At 37.3% G+C, this 20,823-nt stretch overlaps 1 protein-coding gene across 3 annotated transcripts in view; it reads right to left on the bottom strand.

Moving 5' to 3' along the window:
* The window catches only part of nhsl1b (NHS-like 1b), a 116,365-nt gene that overhangs the window by 11,362 nt on the left and 84,180 nt on the right, over positions 1 to 20,823 (bottom strand). For all 3 annotated transcript variants that reach the window (XM_041250476.1, XM_041250477.1, XM_041250478.1), the window contains exons 2-4: positions 12,686 to 12,838; positions 5,051 to 5,172; positions 498 to 690 (exon numbers count right to left, since the gene is read on the bottom strand). In XM_041250476.1, coding sequence (XP_041106410.1) covers positions 498 to 690; positions 5,051 to 5,172; positions 12,686 to 12,838 — 468 coding nt within the window. The remainder of the gene's footprint in view (positions 1 to 497; positions 691 to 5,050; positions 5,173 to 12,685; positions 12,839 to 20,823) is intronic.

Raw genomic sequence — 20,823 nt, 5'->3', positions numbered from 1 at the left:
CCTTGTACTTTCTTTTTCAGAATGGTGGTTTTGTGAGGGCTTAGTTAAGTCTATGTCACTTCACTACATCCAGAAGTAATTCACTGCACCACCAACTCTTGATATTTCTGGTGTAGCGTAAAGAACTGCTGAGAAGGTACATCAGCAGCCTTAATATAATATTAAAGGTAGCAACTAGCGAACAAAGAGCCATGTTCCATTTGGTATAGCAGTCACACAGCCCTTTATATTGCTCAGCTGAATATAGTTTGAAACATACTTTACAGTATACTCCACCTACTTTAAAAACAGTTCTTCCCTGAGCCTAATGATGCCCTTATCCAGGTCATGTAGCAGTGCAGGAAAAACAGTGTCTTTAACATATAATCAAAACAACGAGGATTGAGCCCTGGTCTCAACATTCAGAGACCAATGTGCTTCCAGCTATGCGCACAAACACAGATTTTCAAATTTTACTTATTTCAATAGGTAGTCTCTGCCTTGGTCCAGAAGCCTACCTGTTACATTGATGGGGACAACATCAGCCTGCACAGCCTGGGCCTGTTGGCGCATCTTCTCCTCAGGGGTCGGCAGTGGGAGAGACTTGGTCCAGTTGGTCTGGATGTCAATATCAGAAATGTCACCGAGTATCGGGGTTTTGGGCCTCACAGAAAAAATTAGCTTCTCATCCTCAGTCGACGAAACTGTAGACTTCAGAAGCAAATGCGGGATTTTAATGACAGGGAAAAGGAGGAAGGCTATCAGTTTGACATTAAATGTCCTGCCGTTCTTTACTGTGACAACATTAATAGTATTACATTTTGCACTTAAGACATCTAAGATGTATGACTCTTTACTGTTTGTGTATAACGTTTACCATTTTTTTAATTCACGCTGTTGCTAACCTTAAACATTCCTTGCTATTTTACCTTAAGATTGAACTCAAACTTGTAATTGCACTGCCCTTTTAATCGTAGTACTGCAACTCACATGAACACACCTCACCTTAGGGACTATTAACATAACATGAATCCTGTAACCATATGTTACTTTCATTTAGACAATTAATCTTGAACAATTTGCAGCATATCAAATTCTGACTATGACCCTTAAAATTGGGATACTGCATATTAAATAAAATCAATTCATTTAATCTTGACCATGCTATAGATTTTTATATCACTTTATATGACCTTTATCACATTATCATGTGGACCATTATTTTTACTTCATGTTATATAACTATACATAAGCACTACTAATTTAACTTTAATAGGCTAAAATTAAACTGTGACGTTGTTATAAAAGGTTAAACCTTAAATCAAGACACATGTAAACAAAATACACCACCCACTCGATATATCATGGGTGTCAGGGTCCAATATAAATCTGCTAAATATCGCAGGCCACGATAAAGAGACCCACAGAAAAACAAATAGGCTGAAAAACACTGTACAACCAATCTCGTTTTATCGTGGACATAAGGGTCCCGTAGAAATCCTCTACGCAACCTGCTTTTTCTAATTTTTCGTCTAAAAAGCAGCACACCATTTTAATTCGTACAGCAGAGGGCAATTGCTTCTCATCAACTTCATTCTCCAATGCACAAACCCGCTGCAATGAAAGAATCCATTCCTGAAATAGGAGGCTTGTTGCTAGGGAGCTGACGTCACTGCCTTGTGACTTTTGCTAGTGCATTGCTGCCACACGTGAACACCTTGTTGGCTAAAATAAAAACCGCTTCAGCAAGTAGATATTTAATTTGCTTTGTGTTATTGTGCAATGTGTGTGTGTATGATAACAGTACGATATTAATGCTTTGTTTTTAATTGTTGTTTGTGATGTGCAGTACAAAATAAAAGGAACAGTAACTAAGTGCCTATGTGTAGTGCAGCTAAGGCATATGCAGTCAGATAGTAAAAATGGTGAGCCAACTCCAGGCCAGCGATATATCCGAATCCACAGTATAGCGACGGGCGATATAAGGAGGGGTGGGTGTATATGGAGCTAACCAGTTCACAAAGGAGCATGCAACAGTAGTTTACTACAACATGCTGTAATTAAGAATTAGTAAACACAGAGATACTGTATTAACTACACCAAACAACAAACGAAAAGCTAGGAATGTGTGCTTTAACTCATTTTGAACAAGGCTACACAGCGTCTATGAGCTTGTCAAAGTACCAAATGCATCTTGTAAAGAAGCACAATAATTATCCATATATTTAAGGTATCCCTTTGGGATTTTTAATAAAAAGATTATGTAGCAGTCTAACACACAACTCATTTTACAAGAGCAGCCTTAGAAAGTTCAAGGTCTGCTATTGCAGCACAGCAATTATAGTTGATTAGTATCACCTCCTTTGCAAAATAAATCAACTTCTACTTATGCAAAGGTTAATTTAAACAGGCACACATATAAGTTGAATCTTAAACTTGAACCACAAACAAATAAAATCATAAATCCAGTCAGTATCACTGAATAGTGCATTGGAGAAGTTTAAATGCAACAGACTTACTTGTATTTCTCAAAGAGCACTTGATTGTGTTAGCAATACTAGATTAACAAAATAATTTGTACTTGCGATACGGGAACGTGATACCTCGTCATTAGTTATTAAGGATATAAAAGCGACAATGGAAACTATATACATATTTTTTTTTAAAAAACTGTGGTTTTGTGTTCTCAAAGCTGGTGCCATTAAGGCCCACTATCCTACTTTACTTTGAACTTGCGGATCTTGTCAGATTGCATTACTGTCAGGGTCGCAGTGCACAGTGCTGAGGAACTCAGCTGTTAAACAGCTGACACCAGGGACTGGGTAACGTGCCAGGGCAAACAGAATCTGTTCTACAGCATCATTGCATTGCAGAGAAAAAGCGGATAGGGCCAACAGAAGAATAATTAAATAGAAAACAATCGAATAAACCAATAATAGTCATCATCATCATCATCATAATCAATAGCTTAAGTACACACAATAGCATTACAAGAATTAAGATTATTTAGTTGTCATTAAATGGACATTTATGTCACTCCATTTGCAGTAGGTCTGTTCTTGAGGCACAGAGCTCCACCATCTGATAAAGCTGCTCTGTTGTATTGAGTGTCAGAAGCAATTTATCACGTGTAATTTTAGCTAGTTCTGCAAGGTTTTTGCAGCTAAAAAAAAAACAACCTGATAATCCACGGAAGAAAACCTTCCTGTCAATATAGACAACAATAAACTGTATAAAATATAACTAAGTTGTGTTAAATAAACACATATTTTCAATGTATACACTGGTAAGGGGTATAAACAGATAAACAGGTAGATTTTTTCAATAAGCAGACAGATATAAAGACAGACAATGGCCGAAAAGCAAAAAACAATGTGAACGTCATGTTTATGAATTATTGCCAAGCTGCAGTGGCAAAGCAAATGGCATGCTCTTGCTGTATTTAAAAAGGCCATTCATAGTTTAGGCAGTGTTCTTGAAAATGCACATGAGTAGTGCTGTAAGCATGAGTATGGGGTTACTTGCTAAACTACTTAAATTAGCTTTAAAAAAATGGTAATTTGTAATACCAAACAATACCGTCACTATGTCTGTTCTCTTATGTATCAGTATTTAAGTCTTTAGGATAAGGAGTACGACAGGATTTACTCCATTCTAGATGTTTTATAAAATAATTTGGAGCACTACAACATAAAACACAGCAAAGCATTTCCACACGGGTACACAGCGCCCAAACGCATAACCCTAGTAAAGTCTAACTGGGTGTACTGGAAGTATTCAGGCACTGAGAGATGAAGGAAGCACTGGGGTACAAAACCACGTAGAATCGCAAGGCACGGCTGCGTCAAGCTACAAACAAGCATAAAATCGGGCAGGCAGCCGGTGTCAGGCCAGGTACCTTGTGTTTCCAGGAAGTCAAGTGACAGCAGACATTAAGGCAAGACTGACTGAGAGAGTCTAATAGATTAGACTGCTAAATAAGAGAGAAAAACAGAACAAAGAACAGAAACACAAAAACAGTGAAACAAAACAACAACATGTAGTTCATAACAGCACACTGCGGTTAGCTTCTGGTAGCAGAAACCCACACTGTCACATGCAAAGGCACACATAGTACTGTCTTTTTTTTTTTTAAATTTTGGAATGTTTTAACTGCCACAATTAGTTGCATAAGTGCATCTGATTTAAAGATCTTGTTATATCAGACAAGTTGCAGAGGTGAAATGGGTCTCCTCCTGTTTTTTTTATTACTGTAGATCTTTAAGCATAACAACTATTTAGAAACATCTTCACTGTTAACTACTTGCTTTTATATACAGTATATTCAGACACAGTTCTGCTATCTTTAACTGAAGCATGTAAAACTGATACTACATTGGTAGGCAGCTTGGAATACAAACCGGTAACTGAAAAAAAAAAAAAAAAAAAAAAAGCCAACAGATTTTGCGTGTTGAAAGATGGTTACTCCTTGTGCTCCGTCTTTTGGGTGAGATATTGTAAGTGACTGCAGCTGATGTTCACATACCCTAGTCTCTATAAGTCGCCTAGGAAAAAGGCGTCTGCTAAATAAGCAAATATTATTATTATTATTATTATTATTATTATTATTATTATATAACATAACCCACTGATGCCCACCAAGCTGTGCAAATTAAATGTCTAACTCTAGAGGGCAGTAAAACAACAGAAGTTAAACTTAAAGAATTGAATTAGGACTTCATAATATTAAGAGTAAAGCTATTTCAAGTCAGAATTTTTGATAACCCGCAATAATAACTAATAACATAAGCTGTGTTAAATAAAATATCTTGGTAAGGTCACTAACTGAATTGGTAAGGATTATTCAGCAGCTGTATCACATACAGTATTACCTATACACAGTCAGCAACTCAATGACTTTCTTCTGAAAATGTTTGACTTGCGTGAACAACATCTGAGAAATTGGTTAAAGCCGTGCCAATGACCGTGAATGCAGATAATATCTGGGACTAAAGGCAAGTGTAAAAGTAATCCATAACCAATCCTGTTCTGGTTTTAAAGTTCAGGCTGGTGCAGTGGCTCTGTGAATTACCTTCCTATCAGGGTCGTCTTGCTCACACAGGCTGCCGTCAGACAGGTTGGAGGAGGAGAAGGTGGGGCCCTGAGAGTAGTACTGAGAACTGCGAAATCCATCGTTCCTCAGCTTGTCACATTCTGGCAGGCAGGAGACACAAACACACAAGGCATCAGCGATGGAGCTGTTCACGTTAAGGAAATTTACCTCCATTTACCTTTTGACTATAAAAAGATCAATGTCAACAGAAATCCTCACAGAGTTCACCTAACAGTCTCCTACTTCAGTGTACTTATTCCACAATAGAAAAAGCAATCCGGAAGTTACAGTACATAATTTACAATCCTTGTGAGTGGCCAGTGCTAAACTACCTACAATTAAATACAACTACATGCTACACTGTATATTATATATATATATATATATATATATTTGATTAGATGAAGGGGTATGCCACTGTTGTCTTTTAATTACAGTTTTTTTTTTTTTTTTTTTTTTTTTTAATAGCTATTATTATCACTTGGGGAACAGCCATAATGTTTTTGTTCATTTTCAATGTTATTTATTACTAAAGGTATTGTACTGTCTATTAGTTTTTTTACTATTGAGTAACATGTGTCCTCGTTCTTAAGCCAAATGCAGTCAGTCCAGGTTACATTTACATTTACTCAGTGACAGTGTTGAGCATGCTAAGAAAAGCTGTAAAGATTAAGCTATGCAGTAACAAATCAAACAAAATAAAGCTTCAGACCAGATGGTAGAGCTAAACGTCATGTTAACAGCTAAACGGCTTTCCTGGAATTTAGCAGGTTTATTGTAAAAATAATGCAAAGGTATCCACATTGAATCAAGGCCATACTAGAGGATTTGGAATTTAGACTGTATTAACCAACTGGTGAATTGATTTAAAAATAAAGAAAAACATGCAATAAGTTCATGTTAATTTATTAATGTATTTATTTACTATGTTATAGAAACAACACCTCAACATTTCAGACAAACAAGCTTCTTTTTGAGCACATCAGTGTGTGGGTTGGCAGAGATTAGTTGAAGTGTTGTGTTTTCTGCATTGCAGGAATGCCCACTGACCTCAACCCAAACCTCTGCAGAGCTGCCTTTTTCACTCCACAATCCTTGCTGAACTGTGATAGCTAAATTCATGGAAGTGTTAGTTAGCATTTCAGTATGTAAGTTAGGTGTGTGGCAATATCCCTTTAAGGAGGGAGTTTATTTTTTTTTTAAATATTTGTAGCTATGTGTGCACATTTGTAATGCCCAAGAAACTGAACTCTGTGTTTGGCCTTTCTCTCACCCCCTGAAACAGTTAGGGTGTCTGGCTTCCACCCCAAAATCGCTTGGGATTTGAGACCACAGTCATAACTGGAGCGCATAGTTTTGCTTGAGTAACAAAGCAAACAGATTTTAAAAAATGTTTTTATGTGGTCCCAATTTAATAAACCCAGAATTAGGGGGCGCCAATGCGCAGTTTTAAATAATTTCAATGTGGTGAATAACCAACATCCTACTCAGTTTTACTCTGGATTAAAATAGGAAAATATATTGCTACAGTTGCATTAAAGTCATTTCAAAACACCCTTAGATGTTTTGTACAATAACCAGAGAAACATTCCATTGCTACTCTTTTGGACAACCATAATAACTAGATGATAAATGTAATTGGTTTTTGTATTGCAAGGCAATTTACTGCTATTATATTGCACTGGATTGGGGATTATAAAACCACTATAAACCCAAGGGCTTGTTGATGAAGCTCTAGAAACAAAACAAACCTGACTGTGTCAAGGCTGAGTAATGGCTAATTCTAGGATAGAAAAGCAGCTACTGACCAATTGGGTAGTATCGGTTGTCAGAGCTCGCAAACTGAGCAGCTGTCTCAACCCGAAGCTGCATTACATCAGATTTCAGTGTCACAGCTGGGCATATGGCGAAGTAAAGAAGAGTGCTGAGAGCGGTCGAAGGAGGCACGCGGATGAAAAGCCTGTCTGTAGAGTGAGAGCGCTCCTTCTCTCTTTAAACGAGAGGGGAAAAATTGGACTTGTGATATGCTGACAGCTGGAATTGGCTGCCTGAAGAATTGGCTTAGGGTAACTTCTTGTTGGGAGGGGATGCGGGGGCTCACTGCTGGCCTAGTCTTCCATAAAGTGGGTGTAAATTGCCTCTCTATTCTTGTGAAGACTGCACTGTTGATCTGTGGAGTAGGGTTACAGCTAACAATACAGGGTTGATAAGTGCAGATTTCTACACTGATGGACCTGTAATTAAAAGACAACAGTAGCATACACCTTCATCTAATCAAATGTAAAAAGGTGCATTAAAATACATTTATATATATATATATATATATATATATATATATATATATATATATATATATATATATATATATATATACACATATATATATATATATATATATATATATATATAGTTACTCCTTAAAATGCTACAAACAATAAAGTGCACAATTCTTACAATGATAATTCCTTAAAAGAAAATAGTACTCAGCCTTCAAAAGACCTTAGTTTTAGTTGTATACTTCAATTACGAAAAAAATGCAATATAGGTTTGTCATCTCATCAAAGATTGGCTTCTTTATCCTTTTGATGCCTCGTTTAAGCCATTCTTATTCAAACTCCTGTGCTGTTATTATAATGATACAACTACAGTGCCCAGGTGGAAACCTCTGGTTCAGTTCTGTTGTAATGGATGATAGTATGGTTCCTAAATGAGGTGTGAACTTCAATGACAAAGGGAGGATTGGGAACACATCATGACTTTGACACCATTTCCTATGTCCACCCTCCCAACAATTGCTTGGGGAGCTCAAGATGCTAATGGTGTGTGAACATCCTGTTGGAGGTAACACCACCCTGAAGTAGACCAGCAATTACACACTAAAGCATCACTGACCAACTGTTGTGAACACATTCATAATCCAATTACACTGGGCATATAAGCCATTTTCATTCCATTGAAAAGTTTGCACTGATAGGAACTTCAATCAATGTGCATGCATTGTATGAATGTGTGAAACAGTAAAAAGTGCATACAGGGCAGAATCAATCTTTGCTGTCAAGATGCCATAGAAAGTGTTTATTGTCCTTCTTTATGCAGTGATGGAGGTCAGGGTTGAAAGCAGTGCTATTGTATACAAAATTTGTTTGGCCATTATACTTTAACCATAAAAAATAACTCAATTACTGTACGATTAAGTTCAATAACCAGTAAAAGGATAACCAACACTAAAATAAGAATATAATCATTCAAACGTGTATCACACAAGTACTGCGGTAAAGGGATGCTTTTCACCTTTTTCATCCAAAACAAAATCAGGAAGAGAACTATCACTGCATGTTTCAGAAACATATGTTAGCTAAAACATTAGCAATCAAGCAGGAGACTGATTTTAATGTTAGATCTCTTTTTGAGAAATTAAGCCACGCAGTACAACTTATGAAGGACACTTAAAATGAGGTTGACTATACTTTGTCTGCAAAAAGCTCTTTAGAATGTATTTGCAGCAGACGCACAGTTGCTAGCTTGTAAAGAGGCCTAATAAAATGTCTATTTATTAGGCCCTTTCCAAACAGGACTGTGGTAAAATATACCTTCTGTCTGGGAAGTATTGACTTTGATAGATGTTGATACAGAGGAGAACTTTAAATGAAAATACTCTGGAAGAGACATGCTCCCTCTGGGGAGTTTGTGTAAAACTAATTATGAAAAACGTCCCTGATACAGTCCAGTGATTGCACTTGGTCCAAGAGATGTATGATACTATAGATGGGACAGTCACCAGCCAGCTATTAGTAAACTTAATTTGACGTTGCAGAGAAATTGAACAGATATATTAAAATTAGAGATTAATTATTCACACAGGAGCTCTGATGAAGCATTTCAGCATTTTGTGGAGGACACGTTTTGTACAACTTATTATATCCCACTTGATTTTAGATTTCAAGGGAAATGACTGATGATTGATTATTGTCAGCGATAGAGAAAGATACATCTATCTGTGTGTGTTCGTGTGTGTTCATGTGTGCACGTATACGTGTTCTGTATTTTTAATAAGTGAAGTTTCGACAGACACAAAGGAAATCTCATTGGCATGATTGACAATTTGTCAGTCAAATTCCAGGCACAGCTCGTCAATTTTTAGTGATCATCCAATTCATTTAAACAGATGAGCATAACAGCAACATTTGCTAATTAGATTCTAACTCAAAGACCTCATTTGTCTTCTGTGATAAAGCGCAGTTTTGAAGGTAATTAGCCTCATCAATTCTAAAAGATATCTTCTGAATAACATTAACCTAAAAAACAAAACAGAGATTTAATGAAGAATATATCACTACCTGTGGAATTAAACAGATGTACTTTTTCTAAATATTTCAAAATAGTTATACAGCACTTGAGGGGCCTCATTCAAAGGGCTGTCAAAAAGCTCACACTGCACAAGATAAAACAAGAGGGAGGATCATAACCTTACTATGTTGTTGTGTTTGATGCATTTGGGTACAGAATTTTTAAACAATGGGAATTCTTTCTGAAGAAAATGAAACAACTTGCAAACTAGCTTAAAATTAAGAAATCTATGCAAAACAATGCTAGGTGATTTATCTGGGGTTGGGGTGTCTGCATATATTGTTTAATAGACTGGATGAAAAATAGAAAAATGATTCATGAAGATAGAAAGACAACGAGGACCCAGACCAGAACCCTGAGGAATTCCAGTATTAATGGGTGTTGCTGATGTTCTGTGCAGACTTTATTAACTATACTTGCTAACTGGCTTCTTCCAGTCTGACAGGTGCAAGTCCAGGATTTCACAGACTCGCTAACATTCTGGGGATTTAACAATCTCAGGTCATAATAAAAATAGCCTTACAGACCAATTAGGGTTGCACCAAGGAAGTAACATCAAGTTTCCAACATGGAATGTAAGGGAAATGTGATGCAAATTAAAGAGAAGACCAAAGTGCTATTACAAATCAAATGCTGCCTGAAATGACATTTTCCTCTCCAGCTCTGATGAAATATTGCAGAGATGCGGGCAGTGATTAGAAATCCCTCAAAGCACAAGCACACAGGTTGGAATTATGCAGAGCATGGTACATCCCCAGTCACTACAGTGTGTAGTCAGATATAAAACTAAAAGATCAGTTATGTTTGCTTAATATATTTATGTAATCAATTTGCATAATAATAATAATAATAATAATAATAATAATAATAATAACTACATATTTTATTTAATATTTTCTCTAATCTTTGTCTGATCCAGCCAGTCTGTACAGGAAGTGCAGGATCCCTGGTGGACTTCATAGAAACTCCAGTATAGACATCCTGCTTGTGACCTAGATAGATTTTACCACAACTTCCATAAAACCACTTCAAATAACTTCTCTTTTGTAGGTTATGTTGAATTAAAGATGGAAAAAACAATTCTGTTATTTTGCGTTATACATTACAGCAGTATACAGCATACATACTATACATATATATGCACAAAAAGCAAAATAAATTGTGGTGCACTCCCCAGGGGGCTTGGCTGTCTGATTAAATATTGATTTGTTTGCAGCTAGTAAATATTGAGCAATTGACTGCGTTGTTGCGAATATTTATATGGCAAACTTCTGATTAGCATTCACTGAGGGAAATGTACTTAAATCAAACGCTGCTCATCAAAATAAATAATCACCGCTTCCCTTTTGTTCTTTTTGTTTTTTTCTGTATTGAACCAGTCCTTTCTTGATCACTAGATAAAGAGAAGTGCATATGTATTTTTATTAATGTTTTTATTTGGAAACATGGCCTCGCTCCGACAAGATCTTGTCCCTATAAAACTAAATAAAACAGTAAGCCATACTCGTTATCTATTACAGGATGGGTTCTTTAGAATCTTTAAAGCAGACAGTTCTTTGGCATTCCAGGTCAATTGCAAGCTGCCACTTTCAACAGAGAGACCAGTAATGTGTTCAGGGTTTCCCATAAACAGGATCTGAACCTGTAATCCTTGTGGCCCAATGTAACTGTGCCACCTACTGTACTAATCCATTAACAATCATCTCAATTGTCAACAGTTACTCAGACATTCTGGCTGCTGCTATGACATTACCTCAGTATTACAGTAAAGTGATGCTGCTATTGACTTGGAAAATAAGGAATCTTGCTCTTGATTACATTTGCACGCTTGAGAACCACTTCTGGATATTTCTTTTTTTTAACAATTATTTTTTATTAATTTTCACCCAATTTTGGAATGTCCAATTATTATTCAACCTGGCTCACCGCTGCAACCCCTGAACTAACTCGGGAGAGACGAAGAGCTGTCCTCCAAAATGATTGTCTGAGCAGTCTGCTTTTTTTCACCCTGCAAGCCTGCCGTGCAGCCATATCCAGAACCTACAGCCAAGAACTCCCCAGCTGACCTACCCCTACCTCACCCGGGCAGCATTTGGTCAATTGTGCGCTGCACTTCTGGGAACTCGGCATTGGCATAGCTTGTATTTGAACCGGCAATCTCCAAGCTATAAGGCGAATCCTGCACTCCAGGTGGAGCGCCTTTACTGGATGTGCCACTCAGGAGCCCACTTCTGGATATTTCTAACAGATAATGCAATTGAATTTATTGCCATTACCATAGCAAATACAATAATCTGTCACTGTCACCTGCACCTTGCATGTTTTGGTAAATCTATAAGTTAAATACTGCATCAGCCTTTAAATAGAACAAGGATAACTTACTTTATAGCAGTTTAACTAGTTGTCTGTCTGTACTGTATGCAGTACATTTATTGATGCTAATAAAGTAATTCAACCTCAAAAGCTAGAAAGACAAAAAGATAGCGCACTTCAGTAAACATGGAGGACACCTGCTCTTCCAGGTATTGTTAAATCTACAGGCGCAGCCAAAAGGGGAGGTGGGCATATGGACCACCTGCTAATCTTGTGAACTGACAGACTAACTTCATTTAACATTCTAGCGGGTATTAAGTTGAACCAGATTTAGAAGAGCAGCTCCTGTCTGATTATGGTGCATACTAAAGTGACAGCTCAGCAAAACCAAGGGGCACAGGCTGTGAAATACAGGGAGAAAGGGCTCAGAACCCACAGCTCCACGCTGCAATATCAGTAATGCTTTAAGGCTATGATGGCAGATCAGGTTACTGATGACAGCCCCTATGGTTACCAGAGAAATAGACCTGGAAATCCAATCTTCCCATGACCTTCTCAGGTTATGTCACCTTGAAATGGGCAATTCCACAAAATTATGAGTAAATCTAGTTTTTCTGCCCCAGTTTTGTTGTAGGAGGCAACGGTACAGTTTGTCTCCAGTTATTTGATTACAGTATACTGCTGGGTCAACCGGCTTGATTATTAGTTTTCAAAGAGGTACCGAAATGCAATGTGTGTTTGTGTGTGTGTGTGTGTATCTGTGTGCACACACAAACATGTACTGTATGTAAAGTTGTACATGCGCATGCACACAACACATCCCTGATAAGTATTATACAGCTAAAGAGGAAGACCTAGAGACTTATAGAAGCTCTCTTGGGTAAATAATTGCCTCACCTTGGAAAAAACACATTGCATACATTATCCTCAGTAGTAATCACCCCAGACACTCACCTCGCAGCACAGTCTTCAGATTGACCTTGGCTTGCCGGTGCAGGTCCTCCACACAGGCTGGTCTGTTCGTGGGCAGGAAGACGTTCTCCTGCTGGTGCCAGGGGGCCGTGTAATGGACTGTCCACTTACTTTCATCATCCAAGTTAGACACAGCTGCAAGAAGAAAACAAGACAGGTCAGGGCTTGTGTTGTTCTACTTGTTGTTTTTGCTGTGAGAGTAAACAAACTGCCAAAACATATGATCTTAACGGACAAAGCATATGATCTACCAGATGGTATAAAGTAGGAAAAATACGTTGTTCATGTCTTAATTACATATATATATCTCAATTACAGACCTACAAATCTTGTTTTGAACAGTTTCATTACCAGGAGTACTAGCTAGACACTGCATTAGTCAACTTGAAAATTCCATGTTAGAAATTATTTTATTTGCTTATGTTTCACAAAATCACATTATTAAAAAGACAATCCTGACATCATCCCAATTTACAAAAATATGCTTGTTGTAGAACATTGCTTTGGCAGTCCAAAGAGGGATTAATGCACACAATATCACCATATTAAGCCTCTTTTCCACTGAATTATTGGCTTCTGATCCCACTAGATCCCTGAAACAGGCTAGATTGAAAAGCTCCAAGGAACATTGTTAAATGTGTTGTGGGCCGGAACACAAAAGGCGTACTGGAGGGGCCAATTTTCAGTAAAACATTACTTTGTGGATAGGTCCTTGTGACAGAGAAAGAATGAGTTTTGGTTATAGATCTCCCTCCTGACCTGTGAGGGGAACAATGTGTAAAGGGAACAGTGTGTAAAGCGAACAGTGTGCCAGTGTGCCCCAGACTGGATGGTCTGGCAATTCATTCCAGGGAAAGGTGAAAGTTGGCCATCTAGAAAGGGGTCGAAGCCACGGTACACCAAATCATCAACCCAGAGTAGAAGCAACGTGGCAAACGCAGATTAGAGAAAAACGGTTGCACTCGCTAACCAAGGGGGCGTGACTGCACTTCCCCACTGTGCACATTAGCACTCACTCTGGACTTGTGATCATGTTTGTGTCTTGGTGTGGGTTTATACTGTGTTTATTACTTTGGGACTGTAACCTGTGTTTTAAAACTGTGCAGTACACATTGTTGTGTATTGCCTGGGTCTAATATTTACGGTCACAACGACCTTGATTACAAATGGGAACCAATAAAGAATTGTTTAGACCGTGAACTTTGTTGTCTGTCATCTGTTATGCATTGCATCACTTTTACACATGCACACTGCAACCCACTTTGCCACAGTACTATAGTGGCTATTAAAATTGCACTACCACCAGAACCTGCTGCAGTATGTCAAACCTAAATACATTTTCATTACCATGGCAGTCCGCTTTTTGTAGGGACTTCTCATTGACTCTCACTATAATTTTATTTAATATTTCTAACTTCAGTCAGACAAAACTCCACACAGGGTGAAAGTCGACAACAAACTAAATATTTTGGCACTTTTAAATTTTTTTTTTTTCTAAGGGATATTTAGTTCTTAAAAAGGTATTATAAAAAGTAGGGACATCCCCACAACATTGTATTTTCAGGAGTATCTTTGTGGGGACATTTTCTCAAATTTTGTCCGCAAATTGATAGTAACACCTGCCCACACACCCACACCCACTCAGGCAAGCTCAATAAAGTTCCACAAGTTCTGTTTGAATCATTAAACAAATGTCAAAATTAATTATGCTCACTCAATCTGTAGAGACGAAAATGATTACCCAATCAATCTTAATTAATCCAGCTCCAGTAGTTTCAACAGGGGTTGGGGGGGTCTATTATAACCGCTGCCCAGCATTCATTATTTAACCACATGATAAAACCTGTGTCCTTTCTCTCATGGACTCCAGTAATCTGTTCTGAAAAGTCCCTATTCAGAATACAGTTCCATTCCCAGCTCCTTGTTCAGTGTAACCTTTTTTTCATCCCACACTCAGTTCTCAAAAGAAAAGTGATTTTGTCCAGCAGGACTGTATTAGGTTCTACAGAGCCTGAGAAAGAGACCCAGTCAGTGAAAGCCAAATGTGTTCCCTGAGGTCAGGCATTTTCAAGCAAAAAGAAAATATTCACAGCAAACTGGTGATTTATAATCAGTATAATGTGCATCAAAACTACTAATGAAAAAAGTGAAGAATTTATATATATATATATATATATATATATATATATATATATATATATATATATATAATAATATAGGGGATGATCTGAAAACTGAACTAACAGCAGTTTATTGCAGTGCCGTCACAATAGAAAAACAATGCATATGTAGTCGAATTAAAGATCTTATTAAATACAGCACACAATTTCCCACAGCACAATTTAGCACATACAAGCACCACATCAAGCACTGCTCTTTCTATTAAATGCACCGCTCCACCTGTAACAGCATGATAGAGAACAGTTGCTGACTTCACAGTATTTTGGTAAATAAGCTTGAATACTCGCTATGTAGTCAGAAGTTACACCTCTGAACTACTACATGTGCATGACATAACAAAGAGTTTCAGTCCGCTTTATAAAACCTAAAAGTAAAACAGTAACAGTCAAATCATTCAATTGAAAACATAAGTAAAAACAATTGTGCATTTCCAGTTTTACAAACGACAAGAGGTTGTGTTTTTCTGTAGAAATAGGTGCACCATGGTTATGTTCACTAAAGTCACTGTTTCTGGGCAGTGAGAGGGGAGCACACCCTGGTTTTCAAAGACCACAAAACCCCTTGCCTTCATTCTCATTCCCAAGTGTAAACAAAGCCACTTTATAACATGTTGATCAATTGTATTTCATCCTATGGTAAACAATAGAGTAAAATGTCCCACACTATTTGTAAAGGCGTTGTCAGGGTACAACCAGTTTTAAACTGAAATGGCCATTACAGTAAAAGACTGTAGGAGTTTGTTAATGTACCAAGTACTGTAACATACTCATCAAGAAAAATACAGTTCACTGTTAATGCAATATTGTAATTTAAAAAAATGATAACTTATGGCAATTTTAAACTTAACTTCCATCTGCTGCTTAAATAGAAAAATAATAATAAAAAAGACAAACATTTTGGCTAGCGCGTTTGATCAGTGTGATGTTTGGTAATTTCATACAATACAGTCTAGCCTCACAAAGTTAGCAGAATTGCACAGGCAGTGAAGTAAAATGAGCTCTACTGTGCTGCACCACAGGACAGGATTGTTCAGATAGTAAAGACGCCATCAGTAATCTTACTGAAATTTAAAAATTGCTTTTCAGATGAAGTATCTGGAGTTCAAGCATAGTCTTGACCCTACTTCATACACGATTAAAAACTGAATGTTAAAAATATCAAAAAGTACAAAAATGCAAACAAATCACAAGAACTTGTAAAATGATTCAATATACAGGTAGAGGGTTTGGTTATGGAAGACAAGAAATTCCACAAATAAATACAGTAAAGAAAATCCATACATTCTGACCTTGAGCAATACAAAAAATCACCTGAGATCATCCACTATGATAAGAAGCAAGAATGCTTACCTTTTCTCTTGAAGTATTTAATCACCGATTTCAGCTTTGTGCTAACAAACCCCATTATTTATTTTTATATCTCCAAAGGTATGGTTTGTAAAGGTTCACTGGAGCATTGATCCTCACACTTGGTCCTGTTACTGCACTGTTACAGTACTTGCTCCCTGAGGTAAAGCTGTTCTTGTGACAATGCTTCACAGGGCACTTTGCACTCTGCTAGCAATCCACAGGAGAGTTGTGGCTCCCTGCAACATGATCCCAGCACTGCCTAGCAAAGCCTGACAACACAATGAAGTGGATGTAAAGGCTTCAGAGAAGACAATCCAGCAACTGAAGCTAAAAGTGACCCAAGCTGCATTTGTAGTTTCAGAACTACTGCATTATTTCTTTTTTAGCTTCTATTTCTCCTGCTGCAGAAAAGAGGAACCTTTAAAAAGTGCATAGCCTCTACAGTATTATTCCAATCTCCAAATACACACACCGCTGAGTCCCTTACAGACCCTACTAACTGGAATAGAATAGACTGTCTACAATCTATCCATTGTTCAGCCTCCACAAGCACTATGCCCCCACCCCCACCCCAGTGGTGTGCAGAGTTCTTTTATGGGAAGAAGAGAATTTCTAATAGAAACTCAGTGGAGTTGTAAATGATCCATGAATTTCAGTGCGAGAGTAACAGCTTACACCTCCCCCTGTCGGACCATTTTAAGCTCCTCAGACCCTTACGGATTCTGAAGCAGGGGCTTTAACTGCTCCTAACATGCTGTCTCATTTGCTAGCACAATGGATGTAAAATGCACCCAACAACCAACAAGTTGGACTTGGCATGTCCAAGCTTATTGTAGTCAGGCATGTTGAAATCGAGGGGTTGCCTGCATAGCTCTAATTAATAAAATGAATGAAAGAGAAAAAATAAAGAAAACTATACATAATCAGATAAAAACACGAGCTTTGGGTTGCCTACCTTTTGAAATGAAAGCCCTTTTGAGGAGGTCAGGTTTCTTTGGGAATAAAAGACCAAGAAAGCAACCTTTGTGTAGGTCCCTTATTTTAAGTGGAAATTTATCCTACCTTTTTTTCAGGCCAATTAAAAAAATCCCTTTTAATTATGTGGGCTCATCAGTACACCATTTTCATACTGCAATTCTAGCTGTAGTTTTGTTCATTTTTACAGTTAACACTTTTTAATTGAGTTATGCATTATGCATTTATAAGGAGCCAATCCTTTTTTTTTAACACCTTTACAGTACGTAGTCTGGTGAATATAACACTTCATCCAACACCTCCAGCATGCTCAATACAGATCTCACTGGATATTTTCAACTCACAGTGCTAAAGACATTGAGAAATGTTTCCATTGCATGAAACCACACATATTTTAATGCCTTTACATGTAAAACAAAAAGGAATCAAAAGGCTACACAGTGGTATTGTACACTTGCCATGCCAGGATGAATGTGCACAGGATTTTGGGGTTTAAATACTTCCCAAATGTCTACAATATTAAATGTTTGCCAAGGAACTTTCACTTAAGCTCAGTAAAGTTTAAACCAGTAAGCTCTGCACATGTCACTGTGGAATATGTTTCATCCCTGGGGAGAACAAGGCCCTTTACAAAGAAAGCAGGTCTTAACGTGTTCTTAAGATGTGTAAAACTGGGTTTCCTGATTTTTGACTGTTAAAAGTTCCTGCAGCTGAAAGGCACTGACCAACAATTACTGAAGCCTTTCATTATTCTTATCCTGAGCATGCATGTTAGGAACCATTCATTTGCTGCATACTTCACTTTTTTCAGGAACAAAAATAAAACAGCAAAGTAGTCCACTACATTTTATTACTGCACAGTATTGCAATACCGCACCACATTTCAATTTTAATTTCATTTTAAGCAAGGTTTTTTTTTTTTTTTTTTTATATAACCCACATGCTTTACCAGTCCCCAGACAACTTACAGCATGTTAGCCACTTGTAAATAAAAATGCATAAACTAGACTCACACAGAATCTAAACTATTCTAATAACAAACTCAACCCAATCTGGGTATAAAATTGACTAAAAACAATATTTCAATTGGCCACACAGATTTAATAATGTGATGATTTTCACTAACAGTCAATTATTATGTTAGCGTTACTGGAGTAATATGAATACGATTTCAAAGGTTTGAAGTAACAGTATTTAACTAAATACATTTATAAGCCCCTTATATTTTTCTCTAAATAAGTTTGATGGATTGCAGTTGAAATGATGTATTAAGATCTGGAGATCCTGTCCCCACCCCCACCCCCCCCAGCTTGCACTTCTTAGCTTTCTGACTGACCTGCTTCATTGTGTTACATCAGCCGATCACTCCAGCACAATCAAGGATGATGAGATGCCGGCACTGAGAACAAAAAAGCCTGCATGCGAAGCCATTCTGTGACTGTCCGGGAGCCTTTAGTCCCTGAGACAAAGCGGAACAAAAGACCAGCTCTGCAGAAACAGCAAAAATAATCTACACCTATAAAAGTGTGTGATACATTTATACTGTTGCTGCACTAGACAGTTAGGAATGTTTCTAAATACAGATATGAACAAATGCTAGTCTTTTGAAACAAGTCAGTAAAATCTGCCCAGTTAACATTAGCAACATTGATCAAATAAAACCTCTGTTGTCCTGTTTTTTTAAATATTCTTTTTTTTATTGGATTTCATGATGAACTGCTACAGAACTTGTGAACAAAGGTTGCTCACAGCTGCAGCATATTTGTACTAAAACATAATTTCTGTACTGGTAATGCTTGACTTACTTAGCAAATACTTCTGGCTTTGAATGCCAGCTGAGTAACGAGACTGTATTGTGGCTGTGAAGGGCGTTCTTCAGAACTGGTGACACAGTAGGGTTATTTGTAATAGGAATGTTAATAAGGTTACACTTTAACTTTGACATCTAAAGTTTTTTTTTTTAACTGTATTATATCTGAAACGACAAAGTGGGCAAATATATCGTTTTAAATGATTTCTAAAGATACATTGTGGGATGTTATTAAAATAATCTAGTTTATTACTTTGAACTGTTACTGTATACTGTAGCTGAAGGAAAAAAAAAGGCTGTAGCTGAAGGAAAAAAAAAAACAAAGGCTAATGAGAATAAACCATATTTAAAGAGTGAAAGCCTTACTTTAAAATAAACAGATAAATATGAAATCATTCCACAACCCATTTTGTTGCACTTGTAAGAGAAACATGGGACTTCATTTTCCACTGTGCTGTAATGATAAGGCATAACTATTTAATTCAGTAAGGTAAATTACCCCCTTTACTTTTTAAATAACGTTTATTGTCATATGTCCCTTATACTGCTATATTTAACTTAATAAGGGAAGTGGAAAATTCACTCTATCGTCCCTTACTGCTGGTCTGTCATTTCTGAAAATGTCTCTCTGCTCATAAACAGGACTAATAAACCCACAAAAAAGATGGGTCCATTTTTAAAGTCGATTGATACACATGTTTCAGTTATTGCATGGAAAAGTGCTTCCCATTTTAAACACAGTCACCTGTTAACTTCTGTTAATGTTGGAATGAAAAGTTGGTTTGTTATTCATGTGATGTTTATAGAGGGCAGTGGGGGGGCAAGGAGTTGATAAGGGCACTGAGGTCACTGAGCCACCCCTGCTGTTCTATTCAGCTAGTTTAGCTACCACAGGATCCCAAACACCCATAAAACAAATCTAACCCCTCCTTTATTGCACGTCTCATTCCAACAGACCAGAGTGTCAGCATGGAGCTCAGAGTTCCTCTCCCAAAAATCAAGGTTAACCCTTTGGACAACAAAATTACATACCATAAAGCAATGTTTATGTGTTTTACTGAGATGACCCACTTTAGATACCAAGATATAATTTATTGTTATTATTGCAGTATTAGTGGTATAAAACGCAACAGTGTACAAGTAATATCAGTTATTAGCTGTCAAGAACCCCACTCCATATTTTGAGCTGTAGTGAGCCCATCTCAAGTTAATATTGATTTTAGCCCTATTGTTTGGCCAAAAAAGAAAAAAAGGTTTCTTTATACCCAGTAGACATTCTGATGGTCATTTGAAACCTTTAAACTGTCTGGACTTTATGCCTGCAGTCAACAATGTTCCTTGGGCTACACCAACCACAGTCAACAGATGCAGATCAGTCAACTGAAATGGCTGAGAAGATGTTCTTGCAGGCTGGCTAACTCCAAGGGAAGATGTCATTCTTGTGAAGTAACACCCAGCTCATTTCCATACACCAATGACTAAATATAGCAGCACATCAGCAATAGAATGTGTTTAAATGCATAGGGCTGAAAAGCAAATCAGAATAAAATGCCAGTGCTAATTCAGTCCCATTATAATAATAATAATAGAAACATTACTACTGTATGCTTTACTACATTATGGTCCATATCAGGTCAACAGCACCAATGTGTTCAAAGTAACACTGTTGCACCATACTGTAACATCTTAAATATAAACTATGTAAAAACAGGATTTATGTCCTTTAGGGAACAACTGTGAACTTTAGAGCACAATTTATAAAACCTAATACGGCTCCACATCCTGTTTCAGTTGGCCTTATTATA

This window comes from Polyodon spathula, chromosome 5 (genome assembly GCF_017654505.1).
Source record: "Polyodon spathula isolate WHYD16114869_AA chromosome 5, ASM1765450v1, whole genome shotgun sequence".
NCBI classification, from domain to species: domain Eukaryota; kingdom Metazoa; phylum Chordata; class Actinopteri; order Acipenseriformes; family Polyodontidae; genus Polyodon; species Polyodon spathula.
The sequence above is the reverse complement of the archived record's forward strand: the minus strand, read 5'-3'. Positions and strand labels throughout refer to the sequence as shown.